Source organism: Podarcis muralis, chromosome 7 (genome assembly GCF_964188315.1).
Source record: "Podarcis muralis chromosome 7, rPodMur119.hap1.1, whole genome shotgun sequence".
Taxonomy (NCBI): domain Eukaryota; kingdom Metazoa; phylum Chordata; class Lepidosauria; order Squamata; family Lacertidae; genus Podarcis; species Podarcis muralis.
In genome coordinates this window covers 68,572,419-68,593,734 of record NC_135661.1, presented here as the reverse complement: position 1 = coordinate 68,593,734, position 21,316 = coordinate 68,572,419, and the positions used below count along the sequence as shown (strand labels likewise).

At 48.0% G+C, this 21,316-nt stretch overlaps 2 protein-coding genes across 7 annotated transcripts in view; one reads left to right on the top strand and one right to left on the bottom strand.

Annotated features, from left to right (window-relative positions):
* Window positions 1-13,911: 13,911 nt before the first annotated feature.
* LOC144328537 (uncharacterized) lies at window positions 13,912-20,183 on the bottom strand. The gene is made up of 3 exons (XM_077932481.1): window positions 20,059-20,183; window positions 18,328-19,147; window positions 13,912-16,469 (listed from the first exon to the last, which is right to left on the bottom strand). Exons 1-3 carry the CDS (start codon window positions 20,181-20,183, stop codon window positions 16,311-16,313), a joined length of 1,104 nt encoding a protein of 367 aa, XP_077788607.1. The 3' UTR covers window positions 13,912-16,310.
* TMEM200B (transmembrane protein 200B) overlaps window positions 18,478-21,316 on the top strand; it is a 31,596-nt gene continuing 28,757 nt past the window's right edge. For 5 of the 6 annotated variants that reach the window (XR_013393727.1, XM_028742810.2, XM_077932021.1 and 2 more), the window contains exons 1-2: window positions 18,712-18,854; window positions 20,054-20,280. The gene's annotated coding sequence lies outside the window, so the exon portion shown is untranslated. Of the gene's footprint in view, window positions 18,616-18,711; window positions 18,855-20,053; window positions 20,281-21,316 lie in introns of those variants that run through there. The other variant, XM_077932022.1, reaches the window with a different exon arrangement.

The following is a 21,316-nucleotide window of genomic DNA, read 5'->3' as shown; positions in this document are numbered from 1 at the left end:
ACTGCTGACATCTGTTCCCTATTAGAGTGAACTTTTGCTCCTTTTTCTTATGGGTAAGCTTCTTCAAGTGGCCACGCCAGGTCTTGTGACAGGCGTCAATGTCAGCTAAGAACACTTTGCTCATGTTTTCGCCTCCCCTTGGACTGGAATCGTGGAGATGTCATCATAAACCGCCTCTTCATTTGTTTCCGCCAAAGACACCCAGCACCAAAGACCCAGATGTCTCAGAGAAGGCTGTGGAGCAGCCTTGAGCAAGGATGAGGCACTGTTGAGTGCCTCAGCGTCCCGGGGAGAGAGAAGCAGAAGGAGAAAGCCACTGTGACAGATGCCTGCTTCTGCTTTTGCTACCCTGGCTTCCCCCAACCTGGTGCTCCCCAGATGTTTTAGACTACATCTGATCAGAGGCACTGTGCTTCTGAATTCCCATTGCTGGTGTTATAGCAATTGGGGTTGGCTTTTACAGGCCAACTCTCCATCAAGGGATTCTATGTCCTCTAAGTCCATGATGGGTCAGAGAAGGATGGATGGAGGCAGGATCCAGTGAGAGAAAGGCAGCTCTTTATTTTCCTGCTGCAACAGAAGGTCCCCCTGTCCTCTTTGATAGGAGCTGAGGGCACAGAACAAAGGTGTGCAAGAACTTTGAAAGACTTTTGGAATTGCCCAGCCAAAGACCACCCCAAAAGCATCATGCATGTGTCACAGAAAGAGACAGTCTACAATGGAAATGTGGGAGTGTGGCTTGTCTCCTGTCTGTGGCAATGTTTTACTGATTGAATTACCTGGCCAGGCTGGGCCAATCTTTTGAGATGGTAAATACCTTAGACTCCTGATCACAGACCTACCCTATTCAAACACAAAATATGTCCTTAAGACAGGATTTGAGGGATTTGTAAGGGAAAGAACTATTGGGAAAGGTTTCCCCAAGAAACCATTTCCTTCTGCAGAGGAAATATCTGGGGTCGTTAGGAGAGGCAATATGGCTTTGGGATGGTCCTGTGTGCTAAAGTGTCTATTTATCAGGGAAATATTTCCTAATTCTGATGGGTGAAGGATTGGTTTTCTGTGGAGTGCGGCCCATTATGTGTGTACACCTTAAAAACTGTGTAACTCTGGAGGCCTTGAGAGGGAAGAGTGATTTTGTGCTCAGATCCTGCTTGCAGGCTTTTCAAATGGCATCTGGTTGGTGCCCCTGTGAGGATAGGATGCTGGACTAGATGGGTCACTGGCCTCATCCTGCAAGCCCTGCTTATGTTTTTATAGAGCAGGCCTGACTCTACCATTAGGCAGAGTGAGGTGGCTCCTGAGGCTGCAGTCATTTTAAATATCTACCCAGGAAGCTCCGTTGGTTAGAACATGGTGCTGATAATGCCAAGGTTGCAGGTTTGATCCCCACATGGGACAGCTGCATTTTCCTGCAAGGCAGGGGGTTGGACTAGATGACCCCCAGGGTCCCTTTCAACTCTACAATTTTATGATCTCACTGGGTGGAAGGAGTGCCCTCTGGGGTGGGGTGGGTGCAGATGTACTGAGACCACCTGAATATTTCTGTCTGCACCTGGAAAGCCCGTGTGGAAAAATGCCTGGATGCACTGAGAGGAGCCGAAAATTAACAGCCTTACAAAAAGGGGGGAGGGGTGAGCAGCTTGTAAGAGCAAATCATTTTAATCTCATCCTTGGAAGGCACAGATATTTGGATGACATTTGGAGTCCCTCCCAACCCCCCTCTTTCTTTCTCTCTTGTTGGCCGTAGCATCAAAATTTATCTACAAATAAATAATGGAATGGTCCAAAGCCAAATAAGAATGAAATGCTTTATGCTGCCTAGAGAGAAATGCATGACTCAATTATGCCTCTTATTAATAATGTATCTTTTGCACGCTTTCCGCGGTTATCTTGGGGGAGGTCTTTTATCTTCCCAAATAATGGCCACCGCCAAACAAAGAGCAAAAATCCAAACTGTACAGCCTGGAATCCTCCCAATTCCTAGCCTAAGAGCTTTCAAAATGCATTGTGGGGAGGTGAACTTCCAGCCAGCAAGAAAAACCCTATATTGCAGCCTGACAGTGGAGGCTGGTCTACGCAGGTGAGTAGCGCACTGGATCACCATCCTCAGTTTGCCCTGCAATCCCCACCTGCCTTCTTACTTACATCCAGTCCAGGGAGATGGTGCTGACTGTCATCTTCTTCTTCCTTAGCCTCGGAGTTGTCCATGTGGAGCTCAGCAGAGACCAGAGGCGTGTCGTCAGTGGACTAGGGGGTCTACGCCAGTCCCCTAAACATTCCCCTGGTGCCTCCTTCCCAAAGCCCATGAAGCTTCTGTCCAGTTTAGGGAGGGATGTGTGATGCTCCTACTGGTCCAAGAGCCCTCCCACTACCTGCCCAAAGCCCCCAATCTTTGGGAAGGATGCAGGAAGGCTCCAGCATCCCATCAGAGACCTGGCACCTCCTTCCCAAAGCCCAGCAAACTTCTGCCCAGCTTAGGGAGGGAAATGCAATGCTCATGTGCGCAATTTCGGGGCATCGCAATGTCATGTGTGCAACATTGCCCACGCCCAATTGCCCTTGCAGGCTGGTGCCTCTGGCCCTAACTGTACCCTTATGAAAAATTTTGCCGCACGCCACCAGTAGGGACAAAGATGGGGACAAATCAGGCCACATTCCTGCCATACATGGGAAGCATGATGACACCACTTTAAACAGTCATGGCTTTCCCCCAAAGAATTCTGGGAGCTGTAGTTTGTCATGGATGCTGAGAGTCATTTGGCAGTGTGTCCTCATTCTCCTTCTCAGAGTTATAATTCCCAGGGTAGTTGAGCAACCAACTCCTCTTCACAGAGGGACTAGGGCGATGGCAGCAGGTTCCCTATTTGGGGTCAAATTTTGTGGCGTGATCTGTGAGTTTGTTTGCACCCAGGGTGAGAGCCAGGAGGCTATTATTGTTATTTTTAAAATTTGTATACCACCCCTTATCTGTAGATTTTAGTGCGGTACGCAACATAAATTTATTGAGAGGTGTCGAGTGGGGAAGTGCGTCAGAAGAAGGAATTTGCCTCCGTTTTTATTTAGAGTACCTAGTAAGCAGTGTAGAGGTGGTATAACAATAAATGAATAGTAAACTCATGAAGGCTAAGGCTACCGATGGCTATTAGCCACAACAGCTATGTTCTGCCTCCACGGCCTCTGAATCCCAGTTGCTGGGAACCACCAGTATATCGTGAACTGCCCGAGATCTTTTGTATGCAGGGAGGTACAGTATATATCAATCTAATAAATAATAATAATGATGACTAAATAGGAGGAAGCTGCACTTGCTCTTGGGCAGGGCTCAGCAAACTTTTTCAGCAGGGGGCCGGTCCACTGTCCCTCACACCTTGTGGAGGGCCTGACTATATTTTTTTTTGGGGGGGGGAATAAAAATGAATGAATTCCTATGCCCCACAAATAACCAAGAGATGCATTTTAAATAAAAGCACACATTCTATGCATGTAAAAACACGTTGATTCCTGGATTGTCTGCGGGCCAGATTTAGAAGGCGATTGGGCCGTATCCGGCCCCTGGGCCTTAGTTTGCCTACCCATGCTCTTGGGTCTTGCTTGGGGGAGTCTGGTTGGCCACTGTGAGAGCAGAATGCTGGACTAAATAGGCCCGTGACCTGGCCCAGTTGGACTCTCCTAATGCGCTTATGGTTCTTAGCAATCCTGTGGATGTGTTGCTTATGTTTGTGTGAAAGCAGCCTTCTGGACCCAAGTATGCTCATGACGAATAAGTCAGGCTGTGGCTACCAGCTGAGCTGTAGGTGTCCCTCCTCCTCCTCCTTCCTCTTCTTCTTCCACCTCCTCCTCTCTTTTCCTCCATTCCACATGACTCTGCCCACCACCGATTGCCATCTGCCATCTGCCATCAGCTGCCAGTCAAGATTCCACCCCTCCCCACTCTGGGGATTTCTAATTTGCAGAATAGAATCCCATGGACTTTCTCTCGTCTTCTTGCGGACGGCCGTTTCCGGGTAGCGAGTCACTAATAAAGTTAACCTTATATAATCGGCATAAGCCGCTGGTCCAGACCTCAAGCCAGAAAAGCACGAAGCGGGGTGGGGGTGGTGGCAGGGGCGGACAATAGGAGGCTGTCTCCTGCCAGCAGTAACAAGGGACATCACTTAAACCCAATCTGATCTGGCAGTGGGGCAATCCTACAACTGTTCTCCGTTTTGACATTTTCACAAGCGCACTCACAAATGGGAGGAAGAAGTAAACATCTGGACTGTAGATCTAAAGTACAGCACATGGCATTCCCAAAAGAATCTTGGGAACTGCAGTTAACCCTCTCAGAGCTACAATTCCCAGCACCCTGAACAAACTATCATTCCCAGGATTCTTGGAGAAGTTTGCTTTAAGTGTGTGATTGGTATGCATCTTCAATGTCTGGAGAAGGAGCTTCCGGGTTTGCATGGATTCATTGCTTTTTGTATTATTATGAGTTTGTGGGTGTCAGGCCCACCCAAATTCATGGATCTGGTAAGTGTTAGAATTTAATGAAGGCTTGGGGTGTTTAAGTGGGTGCCAGACACTTAATTCCTGGACTCAGCAAGTGTTAAAAGCTTATCAAGCCAGGCGAGCTTCCTGTGTTCAGGTGATTGCCTGGGTGACGAGCCATTAAGAGAACAAAGGAAATGTGAGGAGGCATTAAGAAAGCAATGGAGAGGAGGCTCTGTGCCAGATGGCAAATGGGTGGGCCCCCTCCTCCATAGATAGAGGGACACAAGTAGGAGTTTTGAAGCTGAGAGTTGGCTGTAATGTCACCTAGAAGAAAAGCTGCAGGATGGAAAAGCCAGAGAGTCAGAGCACAGTGTTCGATTTCTACCTGAATCCAAGGCTGTGACTATGGGAGAAACAAGACCCTCCACCTCGTGAACCCCTCCATCGTAGGCTCAGATTGTATGTATGCATGCATGTATGTATGTGAATAAACCATATATCCTAAAGACACCACAGTCTCTGCTGTGCCTCATTCCCAAAAGGAAACACAATATCTGAGTAAGCGCCTTGAACCCCTGGAATCTTGCACCGTTGGAGGTTGGTGTGGTTTGCAACAGTATGTTTGCCAGAGTTGCTGCAAATCCTTAGACCTCTGCTTTGCTTTCTATGGGCTTCCTCCACGAGAGGTCTGGAGGGTGGCAACACGAGAACGGTCTTTTTCTGCGGTGGCTCCCCATTTGGGGGATGCTCTCCCCGGGGAAACTCTCCTGGTGCCTTCGTTACATATCTTTAGAAGCCAGGCAAAAACATCCCTCTTCTCTCAGGCCTTTGGCTAATTAATCTGTGGCCTTTTAAACTGTGTGTGTGATGGTATTGTTTTTGTTTGTTATTTATGATATACCAGTATATATGATATATATTTTTGTGTTTTTCTGTTGTAAGCTGCCCTGTGATCCATGGTTGATGGGCAGTATAGAAATTAATTACCGTATTTTTTGCTCTATAAGACGCACCAGACCACAAGACGCACCTAGTTTTTGGAGGAGGAAAACAAGAAAAAAATATTCTGAATCTCAGAAGCCAGAACAGCAAGAGGGATCGCTGTGCAATGAAAGCAGCAATCCCTCTTGCTGTTCTGGCTTCTGGGATAGCTGCGCAACCTCCATTCGCTCCATAAGACGCACACACATTTCCCCTTACTTTTTAGGAGGGAAAAAGTGAGTCTTATAGAGCAAAAAATACGGTAAATAAATATAATAAATAAATAAATAAATAATACCCTAAAATGTTTAGCTGAACTCACTTGGGTTGTACCTAGTGGAGAGATTTGGAGTGCACAGGTCCAGACATCAGAAATATTCCTTATTCCCAAAGCAAGCCTCATTTTGATCTAGAAATTAATGGGATGGAAACTATTCATGTAAATTAATAACCATCTCGCTGTCCTAGGAAACGTGTACAAGTTTCGCTCCACCATACCAATCTTTTAGTATCTTGGGACTTTTAGTACCTGGGTCAGTTCCCAAGACTTATTAAAGTATTTAGAGATAATTATTTTCACAGTGACATAGAAAGAAGCTGTAGACTGTAATTGCAATACTCAGAAATAGCCAGAGCTTTCGGTTTTAAAAAAAACACACAAAGCTATTTGCTACCCTTTAGTATCAAGGAAATCTATCTTTCTTTCTTTCTTTCTTTCTTTCTTTCTTTCTTTCTTTCTTTCTTTCTTTCTTTCTTTTTCTTTCTTTTATCTAGCCATCCATCCATCCATCCATCCATCCATCTCTCTATCTCCCCTCTGCTTAACATCCAGCCCAAGGAAGAATTCTGGTAAACCTGAAAGCTCATACTTTGTGCTTCTTTTTGTTAGTCTTAAGAAAACCATTGGCCCTACTGCGGAGTTTAAGATTTCCCCCCCTTTTGGGTCAATGGGGCTACCATTGCCTTTGGGGCTCCTCCAAACCACCTGTTTACTGAGCGTTCACCCTGCAAAATTTTCAACGAATTTTCCCTGTAACTTTCCAAACTGTAAATAGCCCCAGGCTTGCTAGTTTTTAAAGGGCATTTGTTGTGCCATTGAAACGAATGGACCTTAGTCATGTTTGTCTATTCCAGTGGGTCTCCTCTCAATAAAAGCGAGTCACATGCCACCCGCTCTTCAGACAGATGATTTCCCATGTCTTGCTCAGATCGGTGGACTACAAGTCCCACCGGTGCCACCTGCTGGGGATCCTGCTGCCCCCAGATGTTGCAGCTGCTGTTGTGCTCATGTCCTGCTTTTGGGCTTCCCATTGTCATCTGGTTGGCCATAGTGACTGCAGAGTGTTAGACTCAGTGGGTCTTTGGCCTTTCAGAAGGGCTTTTTTAATGTTCCTATGACTTCTCAACTGCCATCAGCTCTGATTAGCAAGGCCAGAGTTCATGAAAGCTCTGGTGTGGCAACATCTGGAGGGGATACAGGTTGCATCCCTATTTTCCAGGGATGGTCCCATAATTCTGAAAGCCACCCAGTTTCTGATTTGATCCTGGAATTTCCCCATTTCCCTGCCTATACAACTGCAGCAGAGCTCGGGGAGCAGGATTGAGCCAGCATTTTTTCCCAAGTGGTGGAAATGAGGGAGCACCCCGTTGCCTCTCCCCATGGCTGCTGCTGCTGGCCTCCTCCCTTGGGCAGCTCCTACCAGCTGCTGAAGACTGGGTGAGGAGCAGGAGAAGCTGTGGCCACCAAGGCCCAGCCCCGTGAGACGTATTGGCTCTGAGGGGCAGGCAGAAGTCAGGGCCGCCCAGGGTGGGAAGAAAGGGGGAATGAAAAAGAGCACAAGGAGTTCTGATTTAAAAAAAAAAAAAACAAAAAAAAAACCACAATGCTTTGTGCTCCTGCATCTAATCTTGCCCCTTTCTAAAATTTATTGGTGTGTGGTTTTTCTTTTTGTAAATCTACCAAAGAATAAAACAAAATAAAATTGGGATGAAGGGGTTTTCTCAGGACAGTGAGCTGTGTCGCACTGGTGGCACTTGCCCGCCTTCTGATAGGAAATGCTCTGCAGGGGGAGACGAAAAAACAGGGGTCAAGGAGGGGTCAGTTTGGAGGGACTGGAAAACGTCCCTATTTTCAACTGAGGAAAGTTGGAGGGTATGAGGTTGACTGCCTCTTGTTTAAATCGTGCCTCGCTGGTTTCCTGAAATAGGTACACAATGGCTTTGTAGCTCCTTAAAGGTAAAGGATAAAGAGACCCCTGACCATTAGGTCCAGTCGTGACCGACTCTGGGGTTGCAGCGCTCATCTCACTTTATTGGCCGAGGGAGCCGGCGTACAGCTTCCGGATCATGTGGCCAGCGTGACTAAGCCGCTTCTGGAGAACCAGAGCAGCGCACGGAAACGCCGTTTACCTTCCTGCCGGAGCGGTACCTATTTATCTACTTGCACTTTGACGTGCTTTTGAACTGCTAGGTTGGCAGGAGCTGGGACCAAGCAACAGGAGCTCACCCCATTGTGGGGATTCGAACCGCCGGCCTTCTGATTGGCAAGTCCTAGGCTCAGTGGTTTAAACCACAGTACCATAAGCGTCCTTAGCTCCTTACTGTACTGTAGACAGATGAATTTGTGCTCAGGGTGTAGTTGGCTCCTCAGCAATAGGATCTAAAAAAAAACTCTGGACCATGGATTCCTGCAAAGAAGGAGATCTATGCTCCCCCAAAGTCAAAGCTCGCTAACAGCCATGTCTCTTTCAGCGCAAGTCATCTCGCTCTGAGCTTAGTGGCCTCTCCAGAACTGCATTCTTTCTCCATGATATAAGGACCTGGCTGCAATGAAGTGCTGTTTGCTTATATTCCTTACAGACATCCCACATTTGCAGGCTAGATGCCTAAAAAATCTTCAGAATGAAGTGTTACAGATTAGGCAGCTTAGCTGAGGTAGCCTGTTCCACTAAGGGACTGAAAAATGTACTGCAGATGTTGATTGACGGCCCTCTTTGGTTGAGGCAGGGGGGGGGGCACCTGAGGTCTGGAAGCCTTCCACAAATTCTGTGCAGCTTCAAGCTAAACTGCCGGTTCAGAAATATCACGCAGTGCACTTGGCCCCTTGGGCACTGGACAGCTTCACAGAAACTTCCAAACCATAAGAGCTGTGGAACAGACTGCCTCAGAAGGTGGTGGGCTCTCCTTGGCTGGAGGTATTTAAGCAGAGGCTGGATAGCTATGTATCTGCCAAGGATGCTGTAGTTGCAGGCAATGCTGTGGTCTAAACCACTGAGCCTCTTGGGTTTGCCAATCAGAAGGTTGGCAGTTCGAATCCCTTCGATGGGATGAGCTCCTGTTGCTCTGTCCCAGCTTCTGTCAACCTAGCAGTACAAAAGCTCACCAGTGCAAGTAGATAAATAGGTACCGCTGCGGCGGGAAGGTAAACAGCGTTTCCGTGCGCTCTGGTTTCCATCACAGTGTTCCGTTGAACCAGAAGCTGTTTAGTCATGTTGGCCACATGACCTGGAAAGCTGTCTGTGGACAAACACCAGCTTCCTCAGCCTGAAAGCGAGATGAGCGCTGCAACCCCATAGTAATCTTTGACTGGACGTAACTGTCCAGAGGTCCTTTACCTTTAGTTTTACCTTTACCTAGTTCCATCCTGCATTGTAGATGATGCATTGAACAGAGGGTTGGACTGGATTAATAATCTGCAGAATATGTGTCCATTCATATGTGTCAAGGTAACATCCCATCGCACCAGATATATGGAGCAAACTCATACAAAAAAATCTAGATCACTCACTTGCTCTGATTGCTTCCCCAGGGTCAAACAACAGTGTCAATGAAAGAGACCTGCTGTTGCAACTTGGGGGAGGGAAACAGTTTACCTCCTCTTTCCCTATATTCCATTGTATCACCATTCATCCTTCATTTTTGCTCTCCACTGATATAGGGAAATATTGATAAAGAGAAGCATTCAAAATTCCAGCACGGTCAGTATATTGTGTGTATTCTCCATTTCCAGGAGTTACATGAAATTGCAGGGGCAGCACGACTAGGTTAAGTTTCCCTTGGGTGAGGGAGAATGGAGAGAAATATATACAGCTTTCTGTAATGTATGTTTATTGATAATACGCAAGCAGAACACAGGTGGTAGCAAAGAGATGTTGGGGGTAAGATGAGCAGTTAATGTGCAGAACAGCAGGCCACTGGGCACATTCACCAGGCATAAAGCAGAAATGGTCAGAGAATTTACAAAACACAACTGATAAATGCACATTCCCATAGTCCTGTTGGAGATTATGTACATTGACTGGAAAATGTGCAGAATCACCTCCTCAATTATAGATTATGCACACATTCTCTATGAAGCCTGGTGAATGTGCACAATGACTGGTGGTTATGCACATTAACCACTCAATTTGCATTACCCTGAACAGAGACATCCCTTCAAGTCAGCAGATCCAATGAGAGACCCTGAAGGAGTCTTCACCTTCAGCCAACTCAAATCTCTTTAACTACCAACTGTGATTTTTCACAAATACACACCCTACCTGCCCCTCTCCTCAACCTGAAGGCTGTCACCTTTCCCAAATCCTGCTTGGTAACTCAGTCAAAAACACAAATTTCCCCAGTCATCAGTAGACATCTCATACCGTTGGCCTTCAATGACAGAACATCACCCAGTTATGTTGGACTTCTAACCAGCAATTCGCTTAATGAAGGGATGATTGGGCAGATGTGTGTGCATGTGACTAACAATATATCAAAATATCAATGCCACCTAAGTAAAATTATAACTAAAATTGGTTTAGGAAAAGAACGAGGGGGTACGGTGCCACAGGGAAGATCCCCGGACTGCTTAGATTGCTTATTTCTGTGGAAAAAGCAGAAAGACCTGCAAACTGATCCATTTTAGCCCAATTGAAGCCGATCCCAGTGAACAGGCTTCAAGCCAAGTGCAGCCGTTTAATGCAATTGGGGCTCAAATTATATCTATAGCTAATGAAACCTGGAGCATCTCAGCACCTGAGATGATGAAATCAAATCTGGAGTCGCTTGAATGCTGCAAAGAAGGGGCTGTCTGGTGTGTGCTTAGCGACCCTGAATATCAATCAACTTTCCCTCCTTTGAAGAACAGTGTTTTTCTTTTCCCTCCTTTGCAGCATGCAGAATGCAGACAGGTTCAATCAATAGAGGAAGGGGATTTTAATGTGTCTTGATGCTTTTTCAAGGCAAGGCCAGGGGAACTTGGAAGAGGCCAGGAATGCATTTCTTAGTGTGAAATGTACCAAGTGCCGTCCCCGTCTCCAAGCAGGGAGGGGCTCCAGAGATTCCAAGTGTTTTTCTGGGGTTCAGTTTCCTTAGAACATAGGTCAATGGAGATGGTATATGTCTCTGGCATATAGGGTTCTGTTTACATATGTACTGTATACATCCAGAGGACAGGATGGAGAGGCTCACAGCATTAACACCCCAGCAGATCTTACCTCCCGATTTGGCTTGCAGGTGAGCCCCAGATCCCAGCACAGAGCAAACACCTCCTTCTTTCTCCTCCTTCCAGCATCCAATTGTCACACACCACAACTCTAGCTATACTCTTCCAAATACCAGTCATAAGAGGGGAGGGAAGTCCTACCCATTTGTTCTATGACACAGAGCTACTTCTTTGGACATGCCAAATTGTGGTACTTAAATAGCCAGCCAAAGCCATCACCTTGGCAAAGGAACTGCTCTGGCAAGCTTCCTCTTATGCATTCTACCCACGCAGATACAGGATCCTAAAAATTGGAAGGGACTCCAATCCAGACTTAGCTCCCCATCTCATAATGGTACAAAGCCTTCTCACCCACCTGCATTTATGATGGCACCCTTGTTTGTTCAGACTCTGCTTCTGTGTCTTCAGCATCAGGCTCTGACATAAAGAAATGACGCAAGAGAAGCTCTTTCTCATTCCTTTATCTCTTAACACCAGGAACGGCTTCACCCAGCAGTGGCTGGTGCCCAAGACTTGGTGGAGCCAGAGGCAACAATGGGCAGAAAAATAATAATTCTTTTGTTCCTGTCCTCTACCTGGCTGTTCTACAAAGGACAATGCTGAGACTGTGGATCAGGCTTCCTCAAACTTGGCCCTCCAGATGTTTCTGGCCTACAACTCCTATGATCCCTAGCTAGCAGGACCAGTGGTCAGGGGTGATGGGAATTGTAGTCTCAAATCATCTGGAGGGCCAAGTTTGAGGAAGCCTGCTATGGAGGAAGAAACTGACAGGCTGTATGTAAGTAAGGACTGGGAGGGATGTAAATAGGAAGTTGGGCAGGTGGAAGTTGGATGAGGGTAGACTAAGCTTGGTGGTGCAGTACCCCACCAAAGGGGTGGGGACTAAAGATCTACATGGGGATCTGCTGCCCCTGTGGATCTTGCCACCTGAGGCAGTTGCCTCACCTTGCCTCATGGGTGTGCTGGCCCTGCCTGGAAGGCTGATTTGGCCCCTGGGACCTGAGTTCCCCACCCTTCTAATAGGTTATTTGTTCTAATAATAATTTATTAGCTACTTTTTTCATAGAAAGTGACTCAAAGCAACCTACAAAGTGCGTGTGTGGTGAACCTTTGACACCCCCTCCCCAGATGCTGCTGAACCACAGCTCCCATCATCTCTGACCGCTAGTTGCACTGTTTGGGGCTGATGGGAGTTGTAATTCGGCAACACCTGGAAGGCCAAATGTCCCCCACGCTCACTCTAGTGACCTGAGCAGAGCAGGGAGGTCCAGGCTTTTTACAAAGGACTCTTCTTCAAGCATGTCCTGCAGTCAGTCATTGCTGGAGGCAGAGAGAGCCTCTGTGCTTGGTGATGGGACCTCTCCGCTTTAGTCACCAAGGTAGTTCTTGTGTTGATATGAGGATGGAGAACCGGAATGCCAAACACTTGAGCTCTGCGGGAATGACGCCACAGACTTCTGCGAAGAATCTCAAGGGGCTTCTCTGAACAGCGCTGCAAGCGCACAGAGACAGACACAAGGAGATAGAAATGAAGTGGCTGAGGTTGCTCACAGTAACTTGTGTAGCACACAGAAGGGGAATCTGGGGCTCCCCAGGCGCTGCCAGGCTTCCATCAGCCCCAGATTGCATAGTCAAAGGTCAGGAATGATGGGACTTTTCAGACCAACAAATGGGCAGAACCACTCTATACATCTAGGCCACATTTAAAGGACAAGACTCCATCCCCAAGAAACCTGCAAACTGTTGTTTCCTCCGCACAAAGCTGCAATTCCCAGCGACCATAACAAATGGTGGTTCCCATGATTATTTGGGAGAGGTTATGCTATGTATCTGCCTGCACATCTGGAGGACCACGGGCTCCCCATCTTTGTTACAGCAAAGATTCCTAAATAACATATCAAATGAAAATTTTAAATTAAAAACCTAAAAGTTTAATGAATAGATTAACAGCAACAAAAAAGGCTTTCCAGCAATTATCAGGGCATTAAAAGTTTTGAGGGATAGATGTTGAGGCAATTTCCCAGGGCTGGGGTAGCCAACCTTTGCAACCCCACATCACATCTACTGCAAACTGCCTTATGGGCAGTGCGTAAATCATCTAAATAAAATACGCAAAGATATACATTGCGAAACTGGAGAAACTGTGGTGGGCAGCCACAACTCTCCCCAGCCCATCTGTAACCCCCACTGTACCACAGTCGGCCCCCTCCTATGCTACAATTAGACACTACGCACATTCAAAGCACACACACCCCCTCCCAAGAAAGAAAGAATGAATTTTGGGCACTGTAGTTTATTAAAGGGTGCAGGCAATTGTAACTCTGGGAGGCGTAAACTGCACTGCCTAGAATTCTTTGAGGGAAAAGATGTGCTTTGTGTGTCTTAAAGGTACAGAGCACACCAAGGCTTCTATTGGCTAAGGAAAGCTTCTTTCAAGCTCAATCTGAGCAGGGGCCAGGCAAGCCACAGGATCCTGCACGCACCTGGAAAGGCCTCTGTGGGCACATCTGCACCTGCAGGCACCAGGTTGGTGACCCATGTACTAGGATCTGTTTTGTTTTGCTTCTACGGATGCGAAACATGGGCCAAGGTGGTTTTCTTCATTTTGCATTCATTGTTGCCATGAATATTAAAGATCAGCTTCCTTTCAATTTAATAGTTTCAATTATTAATAATAGTTCATTACTCTTCTCATGTCTACCTACATCAAACTCAACCTGGCAGATTCCTGCAAGCTCAGTTAGCCTGGCTATTTGATGTGCGCTAGCAAAGCAACCCGGTCCTGTCCATAGATCACTGCACTGATCGTAACTCTGACGGAAGCTGCTGACTGTGATGTAAGGTTGTGGGTGGGTGCAGGGCTGCGAATGCTTCTATTGCTGCTATTTATAGGATGCCATTGTACATCTTGCCAAAGTTTTGGATCAAAGGCTCGCCATAGCTGGAAGCAACAGGGAGAGAAAACACTTGGGCACATTTAAGCCATTTAATCTGGCCTCCCCAATTCACCCTTGCAGGAAGAACAGCTTCCATCTGTAAATCACAGGATCTGTTTACATCGCCCGGTAGAAAAATAGTATCCAATGAATGCCTCTCATCTGCGCAAGGGTTTGTGCTTCTACAGTGGAACTCTTTCCAAATCTGCTATGGAAGGTTGGGAGAAACCCCTACAGCAGATGTAGGTGGTGTGCAGGCGGAAGAGAGGAGGAACCAGAGTAAATCCTTATACTTAAGGGATGCATTAGTTGGATACCACCCCTAGATGGGCTGTGAAATTGCTTACACTGGAACAGACAATTAGAGCCGGTCCTACCGTTAGACAGTGGAGGGCGAGTGCTGCCTCCGGCAGAAGGTGCTGTTGGCAAGGGAGTGGCAACAAGTTGTTGGAGATTTGTGTGCCACGTGTCTTGCCCTGCACCCTCTAAGCTTGCTTGCTTGCTTGCCGCGCAGGGTGCTGTTCTGTTGCTGATACAAAATTCAGTTGCCAATCCATTTGGTTTCAGCATCTCAAAGGAGGAAGCATCTTCTCCCTGTTTCCCTGTTTCACCCCATGCTCTCCAACACAGAGAGAGCCTGTGTGGCATCACAGTTAGTTACGGATGTTGGTTCAAAAATCAGGCTGCATACTGCCAGCATACGGGGAGAGGTTTTGTTTGTTGCAATATTTCAACCTGCTATTGTGGTATCTCAATCTGCTATTTTGCAGAGAATCAGTGTTTCTGAGCATTGAAAAGACAGCTTCTGGAGTGGTGGAGTTGCGGGCAGCTTCCCTATCAGGGACATATACTGCCAGAAGCGGTTTAGTCATGCTGGCCATATGACCCGGAAAGCTGTCTGTGGACAAACGCCGGCTCCCTCGGCCTGAAGCAAGATGAGTGCCGCAACCCCAGAGTTGCCTTTGACTGAACTTAACCATCCAGGGGTCTTTCTTTTTTGTACTGCCTATAATGGAATAGAGATGTTCTGCAGTAGTAGCTGGTGCCTATTGAGATTGGTAGGGTGGGAAGCAGGGAGACGAACAGTAGATGGCGCCAGAGCCAATGACAGGCAGAGCCTTATAGTTCTGTCTGCATTCTCTTCTCTGAGAAATTCTATAAGGTCAACGTTAAAATTAAAGAGGAGCACCCTCTGTACTGGTAAAAAGAGAGAAAGCCATAAGGCGGGGATTTGGCTGAGGGCAGACAAAGGTTGGTGAGGCAGTACCCTTAATGGACCTGCCTCTGGTGTATTACGGCCAATTATTGCCTCTATTTCTGATATTCAGGTGGAAGTGCCAATACTTATCTAGCAATTATTATTATTATTATTATTATTATTATTATTATTATTATTATTTATATACCACCCTATACCCAGAGGTCTCAGGGCAGTTCACACACACAAAAGAGAGGTGACAGACAAGCAGGGTCCTGTGAGCCGAAAATTCATGGAAGCAGAAAAAAAATATTTAGGGAAAAGCCCACTGAGGTTGCACATACTCAGTAGTTAGGGAATGCTGACCTGCTGTTGGGAGAGGAAGCAGAACTGGTGACAAGGGGACTGTAATGGAAAGCTGTGGAGGAAAGCATGGCTGGCTGGCTGGCACACTGAACAGGAGCATTCCATGCAGCAACATTTTGTTGCAGCGCTCATTGGGACCCACTGATAGGCTGATGCATCCTATTTTTTAAGACACAAGATCATTGTCTGCCAGCAAATCCCATATGTGAATTATGTATTGCATGGAATAAAACCTCCTTGTATTTATCCTGAGCTCGCTGCCAATTAGTCTTATTGGATGGCTCCAAGTCAGCCACTTTGAAAGATGAGTTTGATACAAGCGTGAAGAGCAAACAGACAATGATTCATGTCCCTTCACTTTCTGCTCTAGAAAGTGTGTGGCTGCGTACATGGGTGAAAATAACTTTCTGGCAGTAAGAGCTGTTGGATGGTGAAGTGGACTACCTTGGAAAGTGGAAGGTTTTAAACAGAGGTTGGGTGGTCACCTGCTAGGGACCCTGTAGCTGTGATTTGTGCATTGCAGGGGGTTGGACTAGATGACCCCTGGGTCCCGTGCAACTCCAGACTTATATTCTATTAGTCTATTCTTTTCTCTCTGTGTTTGATTGCAACAGGTGAGGGCTGCTCTCTAACCAAGATTCACAGGTCAAATGCTGCTCAGTGTAGATGTGAATTTTAGATCAGGTAGTACATATGAATCCCACTGACAGAACTTTGCTGCTGGTAGATCTCTGTTGTTGTTGTTAAAAAGTTTGAAAACTACTGGAATATTCCATGTTCCTTGGACCTTTGAGGTTGCTCTTATTACTTGAAGCATATGTTGTGTGCATGTGGTGATGAAGCACCTGGCCCTGAGCGACTGAGGCTGCTGTTACAGCACTGAATGTTCACAAACATTCCAAGGTCCCATAGAACAAAGTGGAATGTCTGTCATCCGGTTTCTGCGAGGGAAGGGGTGCTGGCCAGTTTGGCTGGGATTGAAAACCTTATTCAGCTTGGAGGGGTGGCAGCTTTGTAGGCAGACTGGCACCTAGAGAAGAAAGGGACCTTAGAGACAGGAAGCCTAAAGGCAAGGTACTATACTGAAGAAAGGGGAGAGAATAGGAAAGGAACTAAGAAACAGAAACCAAAGTGCAAGAGAAAGACAGGTAAACAAGTGCCTAGGAAAGGGCTGGGGAACCTGGGACCCAACAGATGATGTTGGACTCTAATTCCCATCAGACCCAGCCAGGATGGACAATGGTCAGGGACAAAAGGAGCTATTGTCCAACAACACGTGGAGCACCAAAGATTCATCAGCAGTAGAATGGGAGATGCCTGTGTGGCAGGCCCAGCACCAGAATGCATTTATTGGGGTACCAGCAACCTGATAGGGCCTTTTCCTGACATCTGCATTGGGTCCCCTTTAAAGCTTTAGAATGACCAGTGCATTTTAATCTCCCACAAATGTCCACACTACATGATGGGAAATTAAAATGTCAGCCACCTAGCACTGATCAGAGATCCTCAATGCTGCTGTCACCAGTTAAGCCTGTTGATGTCTTCTTTTAATCTGGAGCCAAGCTCTGATGCCTGGCGTATATGAGTTTCATGTGTTTGGGATGGATCCAGACTTAGGGCTATATTCGACTCTAAGAGCTACCCAAAGCAGACCCACTGAAATCAATGGACCTAAGTCATGTTTATGGGTCTACTCTGAGTATTTCTAATGTTGGATACAACTGATTGTCATGCATAGAGTAGACCCAGTGAAATTCATGGAACTTGAGTCAGCTATGACTAAGTTTCACTGTTACTCTGAACAGGACTAGGTCTGCAGCGAGCCACTGGTTTGAATTAGCCAGCCAATTATTTGGCTACAGGCTTTTGAGTATCCAGCCTTAGTCATACTCAGAGCATCCCCATTGAAATTAATGGACGTTACTAAATGAGGACTATTAATTGCAATGGGATTACTCTGATGGAATTTAGTTGGCTACAAACCCATTTAGTTTTTCACCAGAATCTGTAACTTTGGTAGCATGCAGAACACCATACATTTGAAGTGCATGGCTTCCCACAAGGAATCTTGGGAGCTGTAGTTAATCTCACAGAGCTACAATTCCCAGCAACCATAACAACCGAGGAGTGTTTTTGTGTGTGGAAGATATGTGTCTTAAATCAGTGACTACTAGCCATGATGGTGATGCCCAGTGTCCAAAGTCAGAGTCTTCAGAATACCAGTTGATGGACCCTGCAGGAGGGGAGAATGGTCTTGCTTTCCAGTCCTGCTTCCCATAGGCATCTGGTTGGCCTCTGTGAGAACAGGACACTGGCCTTGATGGGCCATTGGTCTGATGCAACAGGGCTGTTCTTTACGCATGGTGTGCATCAGCCTTAAAGAAGCAGATTACACACATCACAGCTACCATAGGAACCAACGGTTCTAGGGGCCGAGGGGGTCTTTGCCCCCCCCCCAATAAAATATTTGAGGGGGCTGCCCCTCTAACGTTGATGGGCATTGTCATTCAAATGGTGTGCGTGCACCCCATCATGTGATTGATTGTGTGGGGCGGAGAGTATTTTATTCAAATTGGCACCCCTGACAGCAACACTTTCCCCAGTTTCGTAAGGGCAATTGAGGGCACCCACCTACCCACAGAGAATATTTCAGAATCATTTCCCTAGGCAAGGAGTTGACGCACCTTCTATTCAATCCCACTCTGAATTCAGCTGCTCCGACACGTGTGTGTGTGTGCGGGGGGGGGGGGGTTGATTCTCCGCCCCCGCCCCCTGTTTCTTCTTCGCCTTCCCCCTAACCCCTCCCCTCTTGGGCCACGAACTCTTTCCCTCTACCAAGTTTGAAGCGGGAACTGGGCGGGGAGGGAGCGAGCGAGAGAGCGACCTACCTTTTCCAGTTTCAGCCTTGGGGAAGGAGAGCGTCTCGCTCCGCGAATGAACGCAAGGCAAGAAAAGAGCGGGAGCAAATCTCTTCCAAGCGCGATCGCGAGCACGACAATTACAGAGTAACCCGATACGAGAGAGAGAGAGAGAGACTCCGGAGACAGAGCGTGTGCGTAAAAGCGCACGAGAGAAAAGACTGCGGAAGGAGCCAAAGAACAAATAACGGACTTGGGCGCAACAGAAGCGGGATGTAGCAGAGCGATCCTCTTCTGGAGAGGGCAGAGCGGAGGCAGGTGGGCTGGGATCCAGCGGATCTGGCTGGGTCTCTGCGCCGCCTCTGCCTCTCTCTCCCCCCTCCCCACGTGGCTGCTCCATTTTGCCCTAACTGCGCGAAGCCAGGAGGAGGGGGACCAAGGAGGAGGAGGAGGAGGCGTCCACTGCGCTTGGGCCGCCGCGAAGGCGCCTTTGCGGGGGTGGGAAGAAGCCGGGAGCAGCTGCCGAGACTGTGGGGAGCCCGGCGGCGTGGCGCAAGGTAACGGGGGGAGCAAGGGAGAGTCCGCGCCGGGCGCTTCGTGCGTCCGCCCTCGGTTCCTGGGCTCGAACTTCCTTTGGCACCTCGTGGAGAGAGAGGGAGAGGAGCGGGCCGGGGCTTTGATGTGGGACGCGGTTTGGCGGAGCGAAGACGCGGCAAGGCTTGGCGACAGAGGAAGGGGGCTGTTTTCGTGGGGAGGTGGGAGGGGGTGTCTTTGCCTCTTCCCGGCAACAGATCCTCCAGGCTGGGGAAACTCCTCCTGCTGGGGAGCGACCCGCTTTGTGCTTTGCCCGCTATCCCATTATAAATGTTCATAATATGACCATATAAGCCCCAGAGAGAGAGAGAGCGCGCGACAGAGAACTTCGTAGGAAACTGGCTTTTGCGGAGTCAAACCAGTGCTCTGCCCAGGCTCAATATCCTGCACGAGGGCTCTCCTGGGTTTAAAGCGGAAGCCTCCCCACCCCCTCCGACCCTACATGCAGATGCCGGGGATCGAACCCAGGAGCTTCTGCATGCGCAGCAGATGTCCGGCCGCTGACTTGCGGCCCTTTCCCCTTAATCTGCACGTGGGCGCCGTGGAACTGACGTCTATATGTGTGCATGTGTGTGTGTGTGAGAGAGAGAGAGAGAAAGAGACCACTTGGATACAAAAGCACTGCTCCCAGTAAATCTCCATGGATCAAGCCCTCTACCATTCCACCCCCCCCCCCCCCCCGCAAAAAAGATGAAACAGGAATGCCCAACCAGGGAGGGGTGAACTCCTCTCCCCCCCCCAAACAGTCAGCAACACCCCCCACTCCATCAGGGGGTTGTGTGTTGTTTCACAGGCAGGGATATGAGAGGAACCTTAAGCCAGAGGTCCCCATCCATTCAAACCCCACTCAGCGTACATTTAATGCACTTGACTTCACCCAAAGAAACCTAGGAACTGTAGTTCTCCCCTCCCCCCAGAGCTGCGATTCCTAGCACCCTTTATGAAACTGCAGCTCCCAGGATTCTTTTTGGGGAGAGGTGCTTTAAATGTGTGTCAAAATGTGCTTTAGATATATGGTGTGGATGGACTTCATTTTCATGTGCATCCTTTTGGTTTTTCTTGCTGTTTTGTGCCCAGCCAAACAAACAAACAAAAGCAGAAACTAGTCTGAGAGAAACTCACAGAGGTTTTCTTCTCTCTCCCCCCCCCCCCCACTTTCAAGCTCACCTTCGCAAAGAGTCTGTGGCTGCAGCCTGCTCCCTCCCCCTTCCTGACATGTTTCTCTTCGGATGGCTCGGGAGGAACCAGCAAGCTGGGATGCTCCACTTCTGAGCTCCTCTCTCTTCCTCCATCCTCTACGGGAGAGCAGAACCAGGTGCCGCTGGGGGAATAAGCCGAAGGCAAGGCGATCAGCCCACACACTTGAAGCAATGCGGTGGTGGACGAACGGTAGGTGGCTCTTTCAAGTTGATTCTCCTGTGGGCTGGGGTAGGTGGGTTGTGTTGCCGTTTGGGGGTGCAGCATCTCCGAAAGGGGTGTCGGGGGCATGCAAGATGTTTGGATGCGTTTGTTAGAAAGGGAACGTCTTGTACTCGCAGGAAGTGTTAAACTCTGCACATAATGTTCTTACAGGGGGGCTCTTTCTTTAGATGGTAAGGTGTATTAATTACTCTGCTTACTTCAAAAGGTAGTAAGGCAACCCTACTGTGTTGGGGGGTTTTTTTGGGAGGGGGGCTGCTTTGTGGGGGGCCAGCTTTTTATGCTGCCTGCAGTGCCTAGCCTGATGGCACCGCTGCCTGAATTCACTCGCAGAAAGCTTCAAATCTCTCCTTGGACAGCCCCAAAATGACATTTCTAGAAGTGTTATAAGGTCGGGGGGGGGGTGACCCAAAGAGACCTGAAAATGGTTGATGTTCTTGTCTGAACGCAACACTGAGCTAGGCATTTATGCCGGACTCAGTGCAGACTCTTGCTTTCTCAACTGCTGTGCCGGAGGGCTAAAGTCAGACAGTTGGGGCTCCCCCCCCCCCGCTGTTTCTTTCGTTGATCTAGGGATCCTTGGGGCAGTTCAGGAGAGGGGGGTTCAGGAAGAGAAGGAACATCCGTTGTTTGAAGCCCAAAGCTTAAAGCTCTGAAAGGAAGACTGGGGGTGGAAGCATGTCCATAAATCTAGATTCTTGGCGCGGTGACAAAATCATAATAATAATAAAAAACAACCCTCCCGGGTTTTATAGGACTGGTGGGGCTGCAGAAGTGCCTGTAGCATTTCATTGTTTTTTAATCGAGGAGGCGGCTGTGTGCCTGAGCATGGCTGTGTGCAGGGAGGGAGGGAGGGAGAAGCCCCTTGGCAGGTATCCATCCACTGTTGATAAAAAGAGATTTAAACGCAAGGAGACAGGCTTTCCAGCCCGAGAGAGAGAGAGAGGAGATGCAGTGGGGTGAGAGTTCAAGACAGTGTCAGGCAATATCCTAGTAAAACTAGCTG

Coding starts and splice junctions, on each gene's coding strand:
- LOC144328537 (XM_077932481.1), bottom strand. CDS start 20,183: ATGGAGGAAGAGAGAGGAGCTCAGAAGTGGAGCATCCCAGCTTGCTGG. Junction 19,148..20,058: donor GCCACAGACTCTTTGCGAAG/GTGAGCTTGAAA, acceptor ATAATGGGATAG/CGGGCAAAGCACAAAGCGGG. Junction 16,470..18,327: donor CAAGGCTGAAACTGGAAAAG/GTAGGTCGCTCT, acceptor TTTCTTCTCTAG/GTGCCAGTCTGCCTACAAAG.